We start from the raw sequence: 13,224 nt of genomic DNA, 5'->3' as shown, positions 1-13,224 counted from the left end.
GAGGTGGTGGATGCCCCATCCCTGGAAACGTTCAAGGTCAGGTTGGACGGGGCTCTGAGCAACCTGATCTAGTTGAAGATGTCCCTGCTCATTGCAGGGGGGTTGGACTAGATGACATCTAAAGGTCCCTTCCAACCTGAATTAGTCTATGATTCTATGATTCCATGATCCTGTAGGCTGCCCCCCAGGTACAATACAAAGCTTATTGTGCCATCCTGGGGGTCTAAAGGCCTCAAGAATACTTGACTGTTTAAAAGGAGCTGTCTTAGGAGAGAGGGTCGGAGCCATTTGTCGGGCTGCAGCCTTAAAGGAAACACCGAGAGAGATCCCACGAGAGGGTGTTTGAAGGAGGAGGCTTCCTCACGTTCCAGGGGGATGGCCATTCAGGGAGAAGGTGTGTAATAGACTCTCTTGTTATTAAAATTTCTTTTCCCTCCAGAGCTTTATTTTTAAGTAACAATATTATTTCATTAAAGAATATTAAGCTTAAGGTTATTAAAGAATATCACAGGTCCTAAGGAGAGCAGAACCAGGTCTCAGCCAAAGCTTTGTCTGCAAAGAGGACCAGTTCATCGCAGCCTGGTTTGAAAGTGAGTACAATTCTCGTTGTCAACATCACTTCATAGGTAATAGGGCCTTAACTGATGCACAAATACGTCCTGTATTTGCAGAGAGTGAGAGAAGGCAGAGGTATATGTAGTTTGGTAAGTGAAATGTGAAACCGGAGAAATCTGTCTTATAAAGTTCTGGAACTAGAACTGTCTGTATGAAAAAAAGATATGAGATACTTAAATGGATGCTAAGCGCTTCCAGAAATATGGTAGTTAAATATTTAAGTGCATGTAAAGGCCAGAGTAGGAGCAGGATTTGGAACAGAACAAATGTTTGTGCTTCAGAGTATAAACAAACCTCTTACTTGGGATAAGTGGAAATTTTCTCCAGTGGCTGAAACACCTAGTGCCAGACTTTTTTCTTTTTTAAAGTTCTCTTTATGAAGCCTCTTATTCTGATTGTTTTCTGATATTGTGAAATAGTTTACCAGAGAAGATACATATTTTATTTTTTAAATTTTTCCCCATTTGCTGTTTCAGAATATAGGTAGGGACATATTATGTTTGTGGCATTGATTTGGAAACACGGTTTGGATTTTTTAAAGCATTTTTGTGCCTAATAGCCTTTTCAAATTCCATTGTGGTCTTAACTCAATCTCTTATTCAGTAGATACTTAAAAACTAGCTGGAAGTAGTAGAAACAGTGTTCTTGCCAACTTTGATGCAGCTAGTGACAGTTCAAGTTGTCTAGCTCTAATGTTTATAACTTTTACAGTTGGAGTGAATGAATCGCCAGAAAAGCTTGGGAGATCTGGAATTCTCTGGACTGTTCATGGAGTTTCAGTTGCTTAATTCAGTTTAATTTAAATGTATTATTCAAAATTAAATTTCCAATTTGCCTCCGGACTTGAGCTGTTGCAAATGTAGAAATGGCTCTGTGACTTCATTTAGCTTTGACTTTTTTGGCTCTGTGGTCATTAGTAGTCTAGCTGTGGAGATGATAACAAAATTTAAATGATTCATACTTGTGGGGGTATCATTTTGTAAGCAAAGATAAATGTGTTTATTCTTATCTTTATGGATAGGTCAAGACTTAAAAGCTGGGGGGTTGAGTCAAACAAAAAGTCCAGAGATGAGCTGTAATTCAGAACCTCCTGCTCTTGTGAACGTCTCGTATCCTTTCCACTTGTCCACTGCAAGTCAAAACACATCTGAAAATTGTTTGGAGGCTGTTGGTTGGTTGTGGGGTTTTGTACTGTACATGGCATTTTATGCAAAGCCAGTTCCTCCACATGTATTTAATCCTGTGCCTTGTGAGGAATATGAGTTAACAGATTGTAAACAAAGACCAAGACAAAGAAAAAAATAAAGTTACTGTGTTCTGACACGATTTTAGTTCGCCAGAGTGCACGCAAGGGGGAAACTTGTGTTCCATTCAAATGACACACACGTGTACAGAAAAATCTGTTCTTTGTCTTGGCATATATTAAAGCTCTTGTTTTATTTGGCACAATTAATGTATTTTAAAGTATCATTTCCCCTGCCTAGACTTATACAAGTGCTGAAAAAGATTGTTTTGCTTCTTCAAATTAGTGTTGAGCACGGTTCGCCATTGTATTTGTATTCCACCATCCCATTTTACAGCACAGGTTACCCATTTTAGAAAGGAGAAGAAACAGCTATCTTTACCTTGTCTTTGAACATCTGTGTTTTGTGAAATCAAAGCAGTTAAAAAGTTATTCCTCCATTCCTTTTGTGATCTGGATCGTGTACTTCTATTGACTCTAACATGCTTAAGACACCGTATATACAATTTTTTTTACAAGAGCATTTCCTGTGTCCTACTTAATTTCCTGTTTGTATCTCATACCCCAGTGACTGGATCAGGTAAGTTATTGAGGCTCAAGAAGGGAAATTTGTGTAGTTCTAGCTGTTCACTTCTTGTCCAAAAATAAGCTGGAAGTATTCATTTTGAAAGATCTGAGCCTAAAACTCTTTTGGCAGCAATACAAAATGCCTCCTTTTGTGTGTTTTCTCCTGCATCCCATCTGCTTCTCACACCCTGCCTAACTTTGTATTGGTTTCTAACACTCGGTGCTAGACTGATCTTGCTTCAGGTGGCGCTTGTGGCATACCATATATACAGGACGATAGGCGAGTGTTTTGGCTGATCGAAACCTCAGCACCTAGTCTTACTAGGTAGTATAACTAGTCCAGGACCTGTCTAGGTCTTCTATATCCTAGCTTATCTTTCTTTCCTTGTGGGCTTAGCCCAACTTCCAATGACTTCAAAATTGTTACTTGTGCTGGACCAGCTCTGCATAATAGTGTCAGCGCGAGGTCTCCTAACATGCAGACCACCTAGGGCATGTATGTTGTAAGTTTACTCAAGGTTCGAATGTAGTCATCTTGACTAATCTGGTAACAATGCTGAGGACTGCATGATAACAAGTTGACTTACTCTCGAGCCCTCAGGAGGTAGCAATGCGAGAAAACCAAACAGTGACATACCTTAATTAGATGTCCCTTCCCAAGAGCTGCAGATCTCTTAAAAAATAATACATTCCTATACTGTATAGTATACTGTACTGGGTTTTAGTCATCTTTAGACTTCACTGGGGATGTGTAAGCAAAAAGTTGGAAACCACTGCATTATTTCTTCTTAATCTGTTACTTCATTTCTAAACTCCTTAAATCTATAGTCAGAATTTTGACTCGTTCTCTATCTTAAAAATTCTCTCTTTCTGGTGCTTGGTGAGAGCGTTGTGGCATTCATTTTCATCGCACACATTTCTGAACTTGTTTTCATGTTACTAGGTGTAACTGGGGTATGGAGCCAAACTGCGTAATGGCTGCAAGGTCTGTTTGTGAACAGCTGTTCTGCGTTGGCAGTCTGAACCAGGGCAACCATTTCTACTGAAATAACGGCCATGTACTCTGCATGTGTATGTTGTTTGCAGAATTCAGACTGAATACTGGCAGTTGAGGACACAAATATGTAATGCAATAAGGTGCTATTGAACAAGAGAACAGAAATAAATGGTGCCTGGTTTGTATTTGTGACCTACAGACTGGCAGTGTCAATGTGGACAGCTAGGGTTGGTTAGATTTCAGATAACTGTCTTCTCGCTAATTGCTGTACTTGCTACCTGTACTTTTACATTGTCTCAACTTTGTCTCTTCTAGGAAAAACAAAATGAAGGAACTAGTGTCAAACAGTACAACCAATATATCTCAAGCCAGGAAAGCTGTGGAGCAATTAAAAATGGAAGCATACATGGATAGGATGAAGGTAAACTTAGACTTATTGTTGATATTTTGAATTCACTCACTAGCTTGTGGTACAGCCTCCCTTTAATATTGCAGAAAGACTCGATCAGTTGAAATCAAAATTCTGTGTGGAGCTATAAAACAGTATTCAGTACTGTGAATTAGTCACGTACTAACTGCTTGGCTCTAGCAAAATGATTTTCAAAGACTGGCTTCTAGACTGCTTCTGTATGAGTGCCTTCTACATCTGTCAAAAGTGGTATTTTGTGAAATATTTAAAATCAGCTGACAGATGCACAGGTGCTCTTCTTTGTTACCTCTAGCTGAATATAAGTGCAGCTCAGGTTTCTCGGTGGTAGGGTAAGCTGTCCTTTAAGAACTGGAATAAGTCTTTAAGATATTGCAATACTTTTGAATAACGATGAGATGAGCTGAATTGCTTTGATTTGTTTTGTTTTAGCACAGATGTCATTGCACAAAAAATATGTATGATTGCAATGTTCAGTTATGATTCTTCACACTTGATAGCCTGTTGTATGTGAAGATTTGGTTTTTATCATGCCTCTAAATGTATGTGCATTAAATGTTTTAACTAAAGGCACTATTAAACAGAGGTTCTCAACATTTTTAACCAGAAAAGCCTGTGGGATTATTCTTCCCTGTCATTCTGCCTTCTACTAGGCTAAAATTTTGTGAATAAATCAAGCACCTAAAAACTAATAATGTCATAGAAAGTTTTAAGAAAGCAACGCTCATCTCTTTTGCGTGCTCTCTCTCTCTCTCTGCCTCTGAAAATAGGGAATAATTATTGGAAGAAAAATCCAGCATTTACAAGTAAGAAGAGTTTAGAGATGGAAAGACTAGAAAAAAGAATGCATTTAAATAATCAGTTTTTCTGCAAACAACTGTAACTGAGTTGTTACAAACTGTAACTGTTTGTAACTGAGGTTACAAACTCAGTAAGACAGTTTAGAAATGTTATACATTAAATTCTTCATGTAGTCTTAACTCAGTCTGTTTGTCCATCCATCCTGTGTGCTGAAATCCTGCATGTAGTCAGCATGGGGGCAATAATATATAATTACGATTTTAAGATAGTATCAGATCATAAACTCAGTAATTAGAAAGATAGTATTTATAATTCAGAAATATTAGTGCAATTCACATGAGTAGTCAATCTTGCTTATATGAAAACATCATTTTCAGTTACTCCATTTTGTTGCAGTTTATAGCAATGTCTTGTAAGACCATTGAATTTGCAAAACTATAGTTTCTACCTTGTATAATGTCTTGACAAATTCATCACATAATAGATGCCTGTTCACAGGGACAGATATTTCTGTTTCCTTCAGTAGGGGAAACAATTACTGAAGGAGGCACTGCCTTTTCAGTGTTCAATGGGGTTAGTCCCCCGATTCAGGCCATATTGCAGCTGGATGAACAACAGAACTGACAAGAAGGAGTGGGTATGCGTGAGCGGCAGAGGAAAGGGTTGGAAAAATATGGCCCAGTTTATTGGAATTTGAAATTGTTTATACTTAGTAGATTGTCTTAAACTTGCTTTTATAGAATCACTGGTAACTGTCACATACCACATCGTTAGCTCAGTTATGCAGATAGCTTTATTAGTTAGATGTATAAAGTTCTTAATTACATATGTAAGAAAGACATAGGTTATTTTTACAGTTAGTTTAATTAAAAAGAACGCAATTATTAGCAACTGTGGCAGACCTAAAAACCAGATAGCTTGAAAGTTCAATTACTTCACCTTTCAAAACAGCTTGGGACCAAAAAGGCACCAAAGAAAATCTAATGTGTTTCAGTATTCTGAGGGTTCCTGTACTAACATAAACCAAATATGATTTGCAAAAGGTTGATGTCTTAATTGTTCAAAGAAAATCTAGAAATTATCTGAGGGATTATGAGAAGAGATTGGCTGGCTTTTTATTCCCTCAAGATCTGCTTTGCATTTTAATCTTGGAAACAGTTAAGTGTCTGTTTCAGTGTAGCCAGATTTTACCAAGAGACTTTCCAGCGGTTTCAACAGGAGATTTTGAGTTCCCAGATCATAACTGTAAAGGTAGAGAAATGACCTTACTCCCTTTTTTTCTGGTGTTCTGCATCTGCTTAAACTAGTTAGACATTTAATAAAAGATCAGTGCTTTCCAAATAATTTAATTAAACACTGTTTTGCAAGTAGCTATAACCAAGTGGTTATTCCCATAATAGACGGGACCACATTGTTAAAATTAAAAGGGAAATTTTCAAGGTGCCTGCATTATTGACTAGGGAAATCGGAAGTTCCAGCTCATTTTTCTACTACAAAGGCATTTTGTTTTCTGTGCATAGTAGCTGCCATAATCAGGAAGAGTTAGGTCTGCTCAATTAAAATCTTGTAGTTGGAAGTGTGTTGATAGTTACCCATTCCCTGCTGTGTTCTGGATTTTTCAACCAATTTAAAAATCAAGTCCTATAACCAGTCAGAGCAGCAAGCAATAGTGTTTTGAGGTTCCACAAAGACAACTCGCTGTTGAGGTGTGAAAGAAACAGGACAACTTAAAAGGGGAGGATGAAGTTATTGGTGTATTGATTGGTAGTTGGAAGGAGTATTACTGCGGTGCGTTTTTGTAAACTGTAAGAATCCCAGAAGGATTGTAAATTGAACCTGTCTTACTTCCCCACAGAAGGAATGGCTAGAATTATAACAGAGAAGTCAGTAGGAAGCAGGAGGCGCAGATTTCAAGCTAGGAAACATAAATGAAATCAGGCGAACAGTGGCCTCATGACTGGTAGGATAACGTGTCTTCCAAAGATGCTAGCAGTAAAGTTGAGAAAGCAAAGATAATATTGGTGCTTTATCACAGTTGTCCCCAGAATAAAGCACTGTTTAATCTTCTCTTTGCAAGCAAAAAAGCAAGGAGTGCTCTGACATTTAAGAATCATCGTGTTTCAGTTATTATTGCATTTTCTTTTTTCTTAAGAAGGTAGAAAATATTCCTAACTGGTTCTGAATAGTGTTGGGAGATAAGCAGCGGGATTGCCAATAAATGTGTGTGAATCTCTTTGGTTTAGATGTAAAGGATAAGCAGAGTGGGTGTCATAGCAAGGATGGTAATTAGTCACAATCCATTACAAGACAGATGACATAGTAATTGCAGCATTTTGCCCTGTCATTGAAGCTTATAATTATTAGTGCAGCTAACAGGATTATGTTCTAACTTTGGCTGTTTTTATCACCTCTGTTATTCTGAAATATAATGGTAAAATTCCACAGTCCTCCTGAGACTAATTCTTTAAAGCATCAGGGTCGAGTGTTTTGTTGGGTTTTTTTCATTTTGGTAATTCGACAACCAGATGTGTTTTTCACGACACAGAATAAAAATAACTGTATAAATGTGAGATCGGCATGATACGTACGTACTCCATCCCCTCTATCTATGCACCTTAAAAGGTTAAAAAAAATGAAATGTTAACTTTCTGTTAGAATTCATCAATCAAACTGGAGTCTGATTTTTTTCTTTAGCCATTTCTGCAATATGTATAAATTACTTTGAATCTGCAGACCAAGCTGTATTGCATAGGAGAGCTGAAATGATAAATATGTTAACTTCATTGGAATATTCAAATTACATGCATTTATTTTAATTCTTGATAAAAGCTATTCTGAAACTGTCCGGCAGCATTCAGCTACAAATAAACCTAGAGGTGAGTAAAAGCTATGATAGGGTGGCCTTCATTTAACTTCCTCCGGGACACAAATAGGATGATCAGCACGTTATTTTGTATAGTAACAAACCACAGTATTGGCCGTTAGGCAACCTCTGCATGCTGACATACACTAAAGCAGCCGTCTCTGCTGTAGCCTTAATGCGATGCTCAGTGCAGAGGTCTTCCGCCACTGTTGTGCTGAATAAAAACACTGAGCGGGAAACTTGCTGGAGGCGACAGTGTATTTCGATCTTTTTTGGCCGCAGTTCTGCCTTTGCCGGCACTGCTCCCAGCCACAGGAACCAATGTTTTCATTGCTCCTGGAACATCATCAGCTAACTTAACTCCTCTTAGTAAATGGTCATCATTCCACTGCACAAGCCTGAGCTATTCCAGTTTAAGTGAAGAAATGGCCATAATTCAGTTTTATAACCACTGTAATCCCAATGGGAAGCTTTCTCCTCCCCAAACCTTTTATTTTTTTAAAGGATGAAAATACATGGCCTCGTACAGGCTGGGAAGTTTAGTTAGTGACAATGTGCTGAAATGTGATCGTGTTCCTCAGTTCCTTGTTGCAGATTCGTTTTCTACTAAATTGTACTATGTATTATGGTACATAATATTACATTTATATATTACTACAAACATTAGTTTGCTAAAAGCAAACTAATTTGTGAATTAAACACTGTGACATTGGATAAAGTGCTTACTCTGCTTCACGATGTTTGGCGTTCCTACCAGCACGTTAGAGGACAAGTTAGATACAAAAAAATTATGTTGTGCTTTTGCTAGTGAAAATCCTTTTTATTGTTATGTGATGTCAAAGCACAGTAAGATGTAGAGAAACAGAAAATTATATTGCTGGGTTTATCACATCTAAGAATGATGACTGATATTGTACTTCTCTTCCACTAAATGAAAAGCAATATACTCGGGCTGATGCCGCTTGTCCATACATGGAACAAACAAGATAGTGATGGGAAGGTCGGTCTGTTGAAGTCCAGTGTTGGTTCTCTGCTCCTGTAGGGTCAGTCTACTTAAAAAGATTGTTGGTTTCATGAATACTCCAGTTGGTTTCAAAAATAACTTAGTAGCTTAATAATTGAAGACGAAATGTGCTGGGCATCTTTAATAAACCCTGTCTCTGGGACCCAGAGAATTAGACTAGCTCTCCATTAGGTTTTATGGCAGTAACATTTATTATGACATATCACTGAAAATGTCATTGAGCTTTTTGTGGGCACCTGTGGCGCTGAGTTGGACCTGCTCTGTTTGAATGCAAGAGTTCAGGACCAGCTAGTAAGTTAATTAGAGCATAGAACTGCCTTAATTTGAGACACGCAGCTGAGCTTGAAGGACAATAGAAAAGTGAAAATGTGTATGTTAAATAATTATGAATGTGATTGTCATTACTTGAAAATACTTCTCCAAAACGCTGTGGTGGTACATTCCTCCTAACATTGCTGGAAACATGCATCCGCTGAAGAGGATGTTAGCATTCTATGCTAGTTTATACTTTGCTGAGGTACAGCATAAGTCATTAGTAAAGAAAAGCATGTTTGCTGTCTTTTGATCTTTCTTGGGCTTGATAGAAATTTCATAGTCCGTCTACATTGTGCCTCTCTTTGGAGAATCTGCTTTTTAAAAATTCACGAGTAAATTTAAATGAAAATTGGGAACATGATAGGATTCCTAAGTTTTCTGTTTGGCCATTACAGTTCTACCTCTCTAATCTAGACGGTGCCCTCACACCCTAAGACTCATTCTTTTGTCATTGCTTAGCTAGCAGCTAATTGAACTACATCTGAAAATAATTACAGTCCTTTCTTTGTACTTGAAGTCTGTCATTTTCCAGACATTTTTGTTTGACCTGCTTCTCTTTTGAGAAGCACTGGTCCTTCTGAATATCCCTGCTGTTTTGCTCGGTTTAGTGCTCAGTCTTCTGCTTTGCATTGGCCCAGCAACCTGTTGTTCCCATGTAGTGTCTCTGCCCACCCTTTTGTCTTACAGGCCAATTCAAAGGCAAACGAATTTTAAGTAACGTAAACACCCTTGCTTCCTCTGCTAGGAGGATATTCTATACTGGGATGCCAACCATAGGTACTTTATGGGTTTAAGCATTCTACGAAGGCATGTTTTAGTGGATATTTAAAAAATAAAAAGTCAGTTATTTTCTTCCAGAAGTTAATTTAAATTTTATGCGAATCCTGATCCAACACCCATTGACTTCGTAGGTCTAACCTGAAGCCTGCTACAGGCTGGACTCATGCCAAAGCAAGCAGGGTGGGGGGAAGCTAAAGCTAACAGTGATGACACACCTGCTAGAAAAATACCAGAAATCCGATTTGTTTTCCCTCTTCACTATAGTTGTGCAAACATGCTGACCTCAGTGTTTGACTCAGGAGAAGCTGTCATGGTGCTCAGAGAAAAGGCTTTTTTGTAAAGACTTCCTATCTCATTTTCTCAACTCTATCATAATATTGAAAACACAATAATTAAACAAAGCAGAGAGATACAGATAGTTGTAAATATCTTGCTAACTGAGCAGAGCAAAAATATTTCGTATATACATTCTAAATCCTTGAAAAAATAAATGAGTCACAGTGGCCTGATGTCACCAATATTCTTAGGGCACAAATGGTTTAATATTTCATTTTTCATTTCATGCGAAATATCTTGTCTGCCAACACACTGTTACATTTCTGTAGGACTTTTCAGTAAGCACAAACCAATGTTCTGAACTTGGAGACTTTAGAATTGTTCGTTTTAGAAGTGTAAAAATGTTAAGATCAAAAATATTAAGGTAATGCTGTGAATAAATTACTACTTACAGTAACTTACTAAGCAGAAGATAGTAGTCTGACTTCATTGAAAAGAGCAGTATTTAGCTTAAATGAGAGCTATGGCACGTGATGATCAAGTTTTGCTCCTGATTTGTCATTTTTTTTTAATCCCACGGTCATGTGCCTGAAGAACTTTTTGTTTGTTTTGCATCCAGAGGAGCAAAGGGTAGAGAGAGTGTTTGTGGAAGACCTTACAACCCGGCTGCTCTGATGACTGGGAATAAGAGCTGAAGCAGGCAGCCTCCACAGAAACACGCGCTTCAAGGAGAGTCCCTATTGCTTATGGGCCATTAGCATATACGTGTTTTAATGAGTATATGCCCCTGACCTTCCTTCTGAGGGAGAGGACCAGCTGAACACGAAGCATACAACTTGACACCGTCTCATGTGACTATGTTAAATAAAATCTATGTAAGGATTGCTAGGCCTAGTAAGAGCAAATTCAGAGTTGTGGTCTCTAGTAATTTAAAGGATAAACCAATCTACTCCTATTTGATGATAGCCTCCGTTATCATATGTCATATGAAGAATATTTATGCAGTGCTGATTGGTTCAGAAGTAAGTGTTACAGTAGTTCTCTCTTCTCTTCTATTAGGTGTCCAAGGCTGCAGCAGATTTACTGGCATACTGTGATGCTCATATTGGAGAAGATCCCCTCATTATTCCAGTGCCTGCGTCTGAAAATCCCTTTAGGGAGAAGAAACTCTTTTGTACTATCCTTTGAGTCAGTTTTCAATTAAAAATGTCTTCTGCTACAATACGGTATCAGTGTTGCATGCTTTTAGTTTTAGCATTTTTTTTCTTCAGATATCAATACTTAGCCTAAAACTACAATATGTTTAGAAGGTAGTGCCCCTCATTATTCCAGTGCCTGCGTCTGAAAATCCCTTTAGGGAGAAGAAACTCTTTTGTACTATCCTTTGAGTCAGTTTTCAATTAAAAATGTCTTCTGCTACAATACGGTATCAGTGTTGCATGCTTTTAGTTTTAGCATTTTTTTTCTTCAGATATCAATACTTAGCCTAAAACTACAATATGTTTAGAAGGTAGTGCATTTTCTGGTAAAAAAAAAAAAAAATCAGATATCAATACTTAGCCTAAAACTACAATATGTTTAGAAGGTAGTGCATTTTCTGGTAAAAAATAAAAAAAAAAATCCTAAAAAATTCAAGGTAATCCTTATCTTTCAGACTAATGTACGAGTTTAATTTCAGTTCTTCATGAAGATTCTTTTGGCCTTAATGAAAGTATTGAGTACAGTATCAAATTGTAGATATCTTTGCCAGTCATAGATTTTTCTGAGACCTATATGAGTCATACCGATTCTGAAGCTATTTTTAACATTCTTATTTTCTTTGGAAGGTGAATTTAATTCATTTGCCTTTACAAATTTATATCTAAAAAGAGTAGTGTGACCTTTCCTCAAGTAACACTATTTAGGAAAAAATGCCAATGATTTACGATGTGTGGAACGATCGGTCTTATACAGCAAGTGGTGTTTATAAATATGTTTTGTGAAGACTGTAATAAACTTGACTCCAAAAACAATCTTAGTAAAGCAACATTGTAACTACAAGCAAAATGAAGATGTATAGCTACACACCAGGACCGCATCAATAAAACTGTAGAAAAACGTGGCTGCTTGTATCTTATTTTGAACGATAATGATTTAAATTATTTTAGAAAGTAAACTGAACTGTAATAGAGCAGCTGTTCCTGAGGGTCTTAGTGGAGGGTGTAAATCTGCCCTGATCAGTACAGGGAGGGGGATTAAATTTTCTAAGCAGTTCTCTACATGCTTTCGCCCGTGAGAGCAAGACTTTGTGGGGATCGAGAGTAATGGTAAATGAATGTTGGTCTGGAATATGCAGCGAGACCATCGGCAGCCACTAAGTTTGTGTATTTTGAAGCCACAGATTAGTCATGAGATAAGTTGTCAGCAAGTAATTTGTGGAGGCTCTGGGAGGTTTTTTTTTTTGACTTTGTTTAAAGTGCAGCCAGAGGAAAAGAATGAGGTATGGAATATGACTGATCTGTCTTCTTCATTAAGTAAAATCAAGCTCAGTCAAGGCATCTGATGGGAACAACTGTTACATTATTGACTTTTTTTTTTTCCAAATTATTCTCCTTCAAAAAAAAGTGAAAGCTCCTCTCTGGTCTGATATATTAGGAGAGTTCCCTCACTGCAGTACTTTATGTGTGCAGTGTGTCAATATACTGGAAATGTCACTCCTCGGAAATGCCTGTGAGGTCAGCCCCACACGTAAGGCGGGAGACAATTTCGTTGGAGGACTGCGCTAGTCTGACTGAGTCGAGGCTCTGAACAGCCAGCCGTGACGGAGCATGCTTCCTCCGGACAAACTCGTATTCCATCAGCGTCTTAAATACCTGCAAGGCAAAGAGTAGCTGAGGAGCTGAGGGCCTTGGGATGTACTTAAATGCTGAATTTAGGTGCTAAAAAAGGGCAGTTTGGTGAATGAAGCCATTTGTATTTAGCCCAAAGTGCACATACCTGCTCCAGCTTATTTTTAGCAGTTTCCGTCAGTGTTTGCGGTACTGTTTTGTGCAGTGGAAATACAAGATGTCTGCGTTGCACAAGTTTTGTTTTCTGTGCCAATCAACTTGGATAACGTGCCGCACCCAACTGCATCCAGCTACCAGTGTAGTCACACGAGACGGGTGGCTTTGGACTGTGGTTCTGCTGCAGCCAGCTCATTCACCACACCTGCCTGGCACGGAACCTCCCTGTTGATTTGCTTCCTGTAATATTATTGTAAAAAACCGATATTCCTTCTAGCCAATAGGCTTTTGGGATGTCTTTCATTTAAAGGTTTGGTTTTTAATTTGGCGGC

General features: G+C 38.1%; 1 protein-coding gene across 1 annotated transcript; it reads left to right on the top strand.

Moving 5' to 3' along the window:
- Window positions 1–3,742: 3,742 nt before the first annotated feature.
- Window positions 3,743–11,437, top strand: GNG4 (G protein subunit gamma 4). The gene is made up of 3 exons (XM_009281794.2): window positions 3,743–3,843; window positions 10,968–11,218; window positions 11,419–11,437. The coding sequence occupies exons 1-2, from the start codon at window positions 3,748–3,750 to the stop codon at window positions 11,094–11,096; spliced, it is 225 nt and encodes a 74-aa protein (XP_009280069.1). The 5' UTR covers window positions 3,743–3,747; the 3' UTR covers window positions 11,097–11,218; window positions 11,419–11,437.
- The last annotated feature ends 1,787 nt before the right edge of the window (window positions 11,438–13,224 follow it).

This window comes from Aptenodytes forsteri, unplaced genomic scaffold (assembly GCF_000699145.1).
Source record: "Aptenodytes forsteri isolate BGI_AS27 unplaced genomic scaffold, ASM69914v1 Scaffold132, whole genome shotgun sequence".
NCBI classification, from domain to species: Eukaryota; Metazoa; Chordata; class Aves; order Sphenisciformes; family Spheniscidae; genus Aptenodytes; species Aptenodytes forsteri.
The sequence above is the reverse complement of the archived record's forward strand: the minus strand, read 5'-3'. Positions and strand labels throughout refer to the sequence as shown.

Excerpts from the sequence above, each read along its gene's own strand:
- GNG4 (XM_009281794.2), top strand. The coding sequence starts at position 3,748 with ATGAAGGAACTAGTGTCAAACAGTACAACCAATATATCTCAAGCCAGG. Across the intron at positions 3,844-10,967 it reads CATACATGGATAGGATGAAG|GTGTCCAAGGCTGCAGCAGA; the intron begins GTAAACTTAGAC and ends CTCTTCTATTAG.